This window comes from Phyllopteryx taeniolatus, chromosome 5, assembly GCF_024500385.1.
Source record: "Phyllopteryx taeniolatus isolate TA_2022b chromosome 5, UOR_Ptae_1.2, whole genome shotgun sequence".
Taxonomy (NCBI): domain Eukaryota; kingdom Metazoa; phylum Chordata; class Actinopteri; order Syngnathiformes; family Syngnathidae; genus Phyllopteryx; species Phyllopteryx taeniolatus.
In genome coordinates, this window is record NC_084506.1 from 28342500 (window position 1) to 28352462 (window position 9963).

General features: G+C 40.0%; 1 protein-coding gene and 1 long non-coding RNA gene across 2 annotated transcripts in view; one reads left to right on the top strand and one right to left on the bottom strand.

Annotated features, from left to right (window-relative positions):
- The window catches only part of LOC133478447 (uncharacterized), a 40734-nt gene extending 34785 nt beyond the window's left edge, over positions 1-5949 (top strand). The window contains exons 4-5 of the long non-coding RNA XR_009788678.1: positions 2481-2566; positions 4630-5949. This is a non-coding gene — a long non-coding RNA (uncharacterized LOC133478447). The remainder of the gene's footprint in view (positions 1-2480; positions 2567-4629) is intronic.
- On the bottom strand, positions 3616-9916 carry LOC133478445 (cholesterol side-chain cleavage enzyme, mitochondrial). Its single transcript, XM_061774504.1, has 9 exons — positions 9507-9916; positions 9008-9163; positions 8716-8915; positions 8388-8591; positions 6363-6523; positions 6114-6280; positions 5956-6034; positions 4102-4293; positions 3616-4017 (listed from the first exon to the last, which is right to left on the bottom strand). The coding sequence occupies exons 1-9, from the start codon at positions 9779-9781 to the stop codon at positions 3895-3897; spliced, it is 1557 nt and encodes a 518-aa protein (XP_061630488.1). The 5' UTR covers positions 9782-9916; the 3' UTR covers positions 3616-3894.
- Between the last annotated feature and the right edge of the window lie 47 nt (positions 9917-9963).

The window sequence follows — 9963 nt, forward strand, 5'->3', positions numbered from 1 at the left end:
ACGCTGGTATGTCAAAACACTCATATCTCAAATCATCTTTACCCATAGAAATGAATGGAAATGCTTCTAATCTGTTCCAGCCTCCCCCCAAAAAAACAAGAATTTTTTGTAGTTTTTTTTTTAATAGGAAAAATAGCACTATATAATATTGTACTTCATCAAAGCATACCGTTCTTACATATTTAATCAGAATGTCAAAAATTCAACCTTTTTTGTCACATTTACCCCCACCCATCCCCCTGCAATTAATTGGACGTTGTGATGCTGCTTCTGGTGTGTGTGCCATGGCCACCTGTGGGGGCAGTATAATGCATACATATGGATACTCTACATGGAAGCGGTCACAACCAAGCTTGGTAAACTGAATCAATATTAGTCGTTCTTCGCAGAGGATTAAAAAATATGAGTACTGTTTCAAATATTGTCCCCCTATTGTGGTGCAAATAATAATAAATAAAAACACTTAGGTATGATGCAGTTCAGCTCAGCTACAAATGTCAATAATGAACAATGTTATAATTAATACTTCTCTGACATTGTCGATCTAAATAAGCGTCTTTTTTTTATATACAGACATTTTTGTTGGAGTTTGCATGCAGGTGTACCTAATAATATGCCCAGTGAGTGTATATCAGTCACCACTGTCTGTTGAGGATTTGCATGACTGATTGGTACCATTCCATCCACTTTGGAACACTGGAGTCATGAATATATTTGCAACCCAACCTTAGAGAATCCATTACATGCATGAGAAGCTTAATGTCCTTTTTTGGCTTTCAGTTATCTCTCATTCTTTTGGAGAGAAATAAACGATGCATTTGTCTTTTGACAAATACAATGCATGCAACATGCATTTTTTTCTATTTTACAGTAGGGATTGATAGTAATTGAAAGAGAAAAATTTTTTTGGCACACACACCTTTACAAGAGTATGCCTGTGTTTCTTTTGTGTTTATTTGTATGTTTACTTGTTCATTTAGAAAAACGTGAGTTGTGTTAGACCTGAGAGAATGCCTGGCCCACTGTCACTTTTCTAGTTCATCACAAAGATTTTTGATGGGGTTCTTCCATACCAAACTCACTGAAACATACAGTACCTTCATGAATCTTGATTTGTGCACTGGGGCACAATCATGCAGGGACATAAAAAGGACCTGCCCTAAAAGTTGGAAGCATGCAATTGTCAGGAAGATAAAGAATAAAGATTTAAAGATTCAGAGAGAACTAACCCAACATCTGATTAATGATTACCAACCAGTGTGCTGTGGCACGTGTGTCGTGAGAGATCATGAGGGGCGCCACAGGAAATTGTCCACTTTCACCGAATTTGTTTGAAAATGAGTAATTACAAATATCTTTATCTTTGTTCATCTATCTATGCCAGTGACGTATTGTGACAGGCAGAACAATTAAATGCTCTTCCATCATATGGCAGAAGGTACAAAAAAACCTGTGTGTCCACTTGTAGCCATTCATACAACAGTAAATAAATCATGGCTTCCTGCAAGTATGTCAGCCTTGTCTTCAAATTAACAAGCCCAGATTTCACAGAGTAAAAGTGCATTTGTGAATAAATTGAGATAAGATGGTCATTATTTCAGTATTCATACATTTTGTGACATTTTTGTCTGGTGGTTTGCCATTAGATTTTCCCAATGTCAAATAGGTGCATTAGCTCAATAAAAGGTTGGGAAACACTGGATAAGGAGACGCATCTCAATATTTCTACCGATAAATTGTCTCTTTGCCAGTGTGTCAGTGAATTCTTTATTATCAGATAGGGTTAAAGAGACATCTAGTGGTGAAGAATGGATGTTGTAAATCTATGCACAGTACAGTAATTCCTCAGCCAGTTCTTTGGGTAAAAAAAATCTATTGTTATAATTTATAGTTGACACAGTCATTCACGTCATTCATTGTAATGTAGAAAGAAAGTAGTGATGTAGAATGTGGTTTGCTGTGGTGTTTGTTCATCCTTGTATCCCCAAGCAGTTGTGTGATAAAGCAGCTTATTTTGGCCATGGACACGCTGATAGGCTGAGTAGGTAGAACATCCCTTATCTCCTGAAGGACAGGATGTGACCTTCGCTGAAAGGATGTGCCGAACATCTCTACTGACAACAAGAATTTCAAATATTTCATATATTTCATTATTAATCACACCCAGTCCTCAAAAACGACATGCTGAGCAGTTCAACATAGAAGATCAACATATACATATACACTTACTGACTGGACAGTATAGCTGCTATTATGGTTACCATATTTAGCAACAAGTGAGGGGCAAAATATTATAAACATGGAACTCAACATTACTACCAACTTAAGTACAGCCAAAATAGTAAAGAAAATACTATGTAAGAAATATTACCTTTGTAAACCCAGAATCATTGATACCCATCTTGTATTGGCTTTTATTAGATTTGTAGGTTCACCTAATTTTGTGCATGTGCTAATTCTGTCCTTTTGCTGCTTTGAAGGCTCTCTAAAATTTAGACTGGCTGGTGAGACAAGTAAGGCCTTGCAAAGAGACTGGATCAGACATCTCAAGAAGGCGCTGATAAAGGTTAGCACACTAAACAGACACCACATACTAATATACCGATAAGCAGTAGCTTTCTATATTTCCATGCTGAAAACCTATGGAAAATATAAACCATTATAAAACTCCAGACAATCCAAAAGCATCAGCAGGATGTTACAAGGTCACCAGAGTCGAATGGAAAATATGAGAATGGTACAGCTGAAACGGTAACTTACATTCACATTGTGTGTGTGTACTGGTACAAAAGTCGCATACATTATGTGGATTTTGCTTAATAGTTTTGTTGAACAACTTTTATGGTACCTCTACAGTATCATAATCAATCATAATAATCCATAATGGTGGATTGTTCCACTGGATGCCTTGCAGACCATTTAAAGTTATTGTTGTAAAGACAGAACAGCTAAACTGTGTAAGTGTGCCTAATGTCAGTACATTTCAGTTGGATGGTACCCTACAGTCTGTTTTCGACTCAAAAGTATTATTTTAAGATGCGTTGTTATAATTATAACCTTTGGACAAGAGAGGCCCAAGGTGAGAACATGTTTATTAAGTAAACCGGAGAAGGCGAAGATGAGAATCCACACCCTTGAGGCCTAAGTGGAAACGGAATAACAACTGGTAAAAAAAAAAAATAATAATAATTAATAACATTTGCAAAACCATGACAAGAACTCTAAATCTTGTGGGAGAATGAAACGGGACTTCTTGACCAAACTGAACAAGCACAAACAAGCTGCAAAACATTGACCAAAGAACCACTACGGAAGCTGTTGGATGTCCTGATCAAGAATTCAAATGTGTCAATTAACATCCTTGAAAATCGTCCGTAGTGGTTCTTTGGTCAGTTTTGTGCATCTAGTCATTTATTTTTTTTTGTTATAAATGTAACTATTTGATATTGGATATGGAAAGATTTTCCCAATTTTATTTTATTTTTGACTTATTAGATTGCTCATATTGGCAAAAAAAAGTGTAGAAGTCACCTGCCCCCAACAAATAGATAATCAACAAATATGGTAGCTGCAGGGACACAAGAAATCATCTCATGAAAATAACATACTACAGTATTGTGTCATTTGTAGTATTTTATTTGCCCCTGGTTTGACAAAATACATTTGCTATGCTCACATGAAATGAAGTTTCCGTATATTCTTTTTCTCACAGTACATTGTACACAAACGTGTCGATAGTTTGTCTTGAAGTAACACACAGTGCCATTAATTTACATTGATCACTTTATAAGAAAATCCTGAGTTAATTTACAAATGCATTTAAGGATGTTAGAGTGCTAAATATGGAAAAACATGGCTCATGCTTCATGTTCGTGTTCTTCAAGAGACGCCATCTTATTGACTACTGTGCAAGGGCTTGAGAGTTAATAGTATGGGCTTGTCTGGTAAGAGTATGAGCTCAAAAGTGCTCTCCACATTCACGTGTCGCTGTTTTTCCACTCTGAAGTTTTCAAGCATCTGTAAAGAAAGGAGGGAAAACACAGCCATTCATACAGTATTGGATCCCATCACAAAATGTGGTGATACTTAAGTACAGCTCACATGGATGAGGAAGATCTGCATCTCGGTCTCGGCTATTCTGCGTCCTATACACTGGCGTGGGCCGAAGCCAAAGCTCAGGCTGCGGAAGTAGTGGCTTTCAGTCCTGAGCCAGCGAGAGGGCTGATATTGCTCTGGACGACAAAACACCTTAGGATCTCTCCCCATTGCATAGAGTCCTAACTGCACCAGGGTCTAAACACATGACAAAGATACAAAGTGTGTCAGAAAAGTTTCAAAACTGGTGTCACAAAAGATATACAGTATTTCAAACCCACACTACAAACTATGAGTTTTCCCCTTCAGTGTGGGGCAGACAGTCAACCAGCACGTCTACGAAGAGATCCTGCTCCATTTGCTTCGTTCAGTGCGTGAGAAGAGGCAAACGTTCTGGCAGGATAACTTGAGGTTGCTTCACCATGACAATGTGCCTGGGCGAGGGGAACATCACCATGCTGGAGTAAACTTGCTACTGACCTGACCTGGTCCCATGTGATTATTATTTTTTTTTTTTTTTCCTTTTTCCCCAAGCTCAAGGGGTTGATCAAGGAGACCCTTTTTGAAGACATGAATGACATCAAGATGTCAGTGATGACGGAGCTGCGGAGGATTCCGGAAGAATCCTTCCAGGAGTGCATGGAGGCATGGCAGAGAAGACTGGGAAAGTGTGTCAGACTCCGGTGGGATTGCTTTGGAGGGGGGAAAACTTGTAGTTTGGACTTCAAATACCTGTCTTGAGATACGAGTGACTCAACTTACAAGTTTTTCGAGAGATAAGCCGTCATTCGGACGATTTAAAAAAATATATATTATTTTTATTTTTTTGCTTTGACTTTTTTCTGGTGGCAGCAAACTCCAATCACTTCACAACAATGAGAAGTTTGGCAGATAGTTAACAATTCTTAAAAAAAACAAAACGAGGCTTTGAGCCATTTATTGCCACTCCCAGTTCAAATCTACTGTCAAACTAAACATTAAAAAAATAGAAATTTAAACAGTCACATGACTTTGCTTCCGCTAGCTTAATGCTTACACATATTGGGAAACGCCATAGACGGGCAAAAGAAAGTACCTGTGTTGCGGTGTTCTCTTTTCAGCAATGGATATTTTTACACAATCAGTGGAGCACCACATGTAGACAGATAATATAACAATCCTCACAGGCTTATATTCTTTATCTTCTTTGAAGAACAACTAAGCTGTCTGTATTATACTACGCCCTGGTGGCCAAGGTGCACACATCAGAATGAGCAGCACAATGTCCATTGAATCGAAGCAAAAAAAACATGGCAAAAACAGTTTTTACATTCTATTAAATTATTCCATCATTATATGTTTTTATGAACTACTATATTAAAGAGTGCTATTTTTCTTTGTTAGTGTTTTTGGGAGCCCTAGAATGGATTAACGGCTTTCCCATTCATTTCAATGTGGAAAGACGAGTTGAGATTCGTTTTGAGTTACGAGCGTCGTTATTGAATGAATTGAACTTGTATCTCAAGGCGACACTACAGTCCCCTCCAAAAGTATTAGAATGGCAAAGTCAATTGCCGTGCCGTCAATTGTTGCTCCTTTGAAAAGTGGGTGGCTTCAAACAAAAGATGCAAATACCAGGAAATAAAAGCTGGAATTCTGAACTTTTGTCTCTTATTCATCTTTTGATCTGAAACGCCTTCAGTATACAACAAAAACAAAGCAATTGACCTTGCCGTTCCAATACCTTTGGAGGAGACTGTATACATTTTGTGGCACCAGTCATATAACTTTCGGACATAGCTCGTATGTGCAAAGTGATGTGCCGAGACACTGTAGGCATCAGCTTCTGTAAAAATTCTTAAATATCATATTATGATTTACCCCTGCTGGAATGTGGTATTTCTGAATAAAGATGTCCTCTGCTGTGTATCTTTGCAAGCTCACTGCAACTGGATGTAACCTTGAAGGATACAAGGAAGAATGTTGTTGATTATATAGGAGACAAGCTGATATTGTGTTGCTTCCAAAATTTCAATCACCTTAGTGTTTCCTTCAGCGCTCCTTTGACCAAAGGAACCTTCTTCAGCATTTCCACCATGTCCCCTTGGCTTTGTGCCCTGGCAGATACCACCTCCGCCCTCAGCTCCTCCTGAAGGTTAGGGTGTCTGGCCAGCTCGTACAATGTCCACAGCAACGTGATAGAGGTCTGAAACATACAGCACACAAAGGTTTACGAAACCTATTCAGTAAAAACTTTCTATCAAGGTCTTGTATGGACTTCTGATTACCGTATCAACTCCACCAGCCATTAGCTCAGTGACACTGGCTTTGATGTCTTCAATAGACAGCTTGTCCAGCATGAGCAGGCTGGCCAGAATTCCTGGGTATTTTTTAGTATGACTACTCTCCTGGCGTAACTGCCTGTAGATATTCTGGATGCAGCGGTCAGCTGAGGAGGAAAAGCACTATACACTTTTGCAGACAAGAGTGTGTTGTTCCCACAAAGCTATTGTATCATCCATCCATTTATTCACTGTTTATTCTGTTCAGTGTTGCAGAGAGCTGGCGCCTGCCCAAGCTGACTTTGAGCAAAAGGCAGACTACCCTGGACTGGTTGCCAGTCCGTTGTAGGGCATATATAGAGACAGACAACCATTTACTCTCACGTTGACACCATTACTGAATGGGAACTGAACCCACGCTGCCTGCATACAGATTTGACTACTGATCTTAGGATATCATTTCAAATGAAAACAACTCTGCAAATAAAAACCAAAGATTATTGACCATAGAGGCATCAAACATCTTATCATATCCATCAAAATCGAAAAGATTCTTGCTTTGGCATAGAACAGTGGGCCACATTTATTGATAGTTTGTTTTTAAATCTTACAAACACGTTTTCTGGAAGACTATGACATACACTACATTGCCAATAGTATTTGCTCACGTGCCTTGACTCACATATGAAGTTTAGTGACATCCCATTCTTAATCCATAGGGTTCAATATGACGTTGGTCGACCTTTTACAGCTATAACAGCTTGAACTCTTCAGAAAAGGCTTCCCACTAGGTTTAGGACTGTGTTTATTGGAATTTTTGACCATTCTTCCAGAAGCACATTTGTGAGGTCAAACACTGATGTTGGACAAGAAGGCCTGGCTCTCAATCTCCGCTCTAATTCATTCGGGTTGAGGTCAGGACTCTGTGCAGGCCACACCAAACTCTCTCATCCATGTCTTAATGGACCTTGCTTTGGTCCATTAACTAACTGGTCCACAGCCATGTTAGAAATGGAAGAACTGGTCCCATAAAGTTGAGAGCATGGAATTGACCAAAATATTGGCTCATTAGTTCCAGTGAAAAGAACTCTGAAGCATTGAGCATAAGAGCTTTTGGACAATTAATTGCTCCCAAGTTTGTGGCAAGAGTTTGGGGATTGCCCCTTCCTGTTCCAACATGACTGTGCACCAATGCGCAAAGCAAGGTCAATAAAGACATGGTTGAGAGAGTTTGGTGTGGTTGAACTTGACTGGCCTGCACAGCGTCCTGAGACCAACCCTATAGAACACCTTTGGGATGAATTAGAGTGCAGACTGTGAGCCAGGCCTTCTTGTCCAACATCACTGTGTGACCTCACAAATGCGTTTCTTGAAGAATGGTAAAAAATTCCCTACATTCCCTACACGCACTCCTGAACCTTGTGGAAAGCCTTTTCAGAAGAGTTTAAGCTGTTACAGCTGTAAAAGGTGGACCCGAGCCATATTAAACCTTATTAATTAAGAAGGGGGTGTCACTTCAGATGATATGTGAGTCAAGGCAGGTTTGCGAATACTTTTGCAAATATAGTGTATGTCCATGTTTTCTTATGTACTTAGCTATGAAAAACAGTCTTCTGAGAGTCGAGGGCATACATACAAGTGCTGCCTTTCTTCAATTCTACTGTTTGGAAAATGTGGGGATTCATATACAATCTTACAATATATGGCTAATGTGAGGACAATTCTTTATACATCTGAAATAGGCATTGTCTGAACAACAAATTTAAGAAAACTCTCGTAAAGGCATAGCCAAATGAAGCCTTAAAACGCAGGATGGTTGAAAATTCCTGCAGGTGGAACTTTGACCAAAGCTGCAGCCATCTTGTAAGTTATCCAATGAGTTGGAAGATTGGTAGATAATTGTGACCAGTACAGTAGTATACTGGCAAGAAACCTTCAAGGGAGCCAATACTGAGGGCTAATCACATTATTACATAGGAGAAGGTACTGTAGGATCCAAAGATGCAATTCTGTCTCTCGAGAGTGTCGTACCTTGGTTAAAGATTACATCCCAAGCATCCACGTGGTCCCGCCACACTTTGGCTCCAATCCGCCTGAGTAGAGCCGGAGGTATGTACAACATGGGTGAGGTAGTCTTGAACATGAGGGTGATGGAGTCAATGAAATGTTGAACCTCCGGATCAATGTAGTCTTGCATCAGGCCCAGGCGCTCCCCATATAGAACTGTGCTCACCGCTATGTGGAACAGGACAAATAGTCACTATAGATGAGTATCGTACTGCTCTGACAGTGTCAATCCAAACTGGATTCAATCTACATCTCTACACGATTGGATGCCATATGATGGTGTCAGTCTCACACTCTAGTGCGTATTTGAAGAGCTCTTGGGAGAGGTCCGTCGTCCACTTGTTCTGTCCACTTCGTTCTATCTTCTTGTGAACTCTGGCCACAAAGTCATAACCGACTTCATCCAACAAGGGCACAAAGTTACCAAGCATCTTCGGGGAGATCACCTCCTTATTGAGGATGACCCGGTTTGACCTCCATTCTGGCCCGTCCCTGATGGAAAACCAATGAGGGTTAAAACTACAAGTGTCCAAACCACTGATGTAGCTCAATTCATAGACATTGAATTGGAAGAGAATACCTACTTCAGTAAAACTCCATATTTACGATTCCTGTAGTCTCTGTATGAGGTCCAGGCTTCCACTTTCAGCCTTTTGGGATAAGAACCTTCTGCCTTGAACAGGATGGCAGCATCCTCTGGGTTGATAATATTCACACTTTCATAATACCCTACTTTTTCTCTTGCATGCACAATGAGAGAAGGAAGAAAAGTCAGATAAGGAACATGTTCAATGAAACGGAAGACCATTTTTCTTTTATACATTTGTTCCTGTATTTGCCGCTTTCAAGCAGCTCAGGAACATTTTAGATTAATTAGAGTTAGATGCCTTGCTCCAAGGGCACCTTTGCCAACCTTGGATGCCGGGGAAAATCGAACATAGTATCCTCAGGTAATAGACCACATTCTTAACCACTGAATCAAAGCTGTTACCATACTGAAACCATTGACCTAGTTCCAAGCCATTGATGTTTCTCTGTCTCATAATTTATGGTCTAACCATTTATATAATTTATCCTACATACCTGTAAATGGGTCCAAAAGTATTAAAATTCTGCAGCATTATACAGTGAAGGTTTTTGAAGCCATCCAGTTTCCAGAAATTGTACAGGTTGGCAATGCTGTTCTTCCACAGCCCGGGAATCTCACTGTAAGGTTTGATGCTGCTGCGGCTCTCGCTGAAAACCTGTCTGACCATCGGCATGCTGCTGCTGCTTCTGCGGACGCCCGATGCCATCAGCTCATCAAGGCAGCTCGCAAGGAGCGTCGACGGTCCACGCAGCAAACTCCACCAGGCCATATCTGCGACTCAACTGTTCTTTCTGCTCTGTCTAAAGCAATAGGTTCAAGAGCTGGAGGCTGGTTTAAATAGGCCTTCCCACCCCCTTGTTCTCAAGGCTCTCTAAAGTTACATAGTATACTGGGATACACTGCAGCTTGAGATCCAGCTCGAGAGCTGTATCAAAAAGTTTATACTTTTGT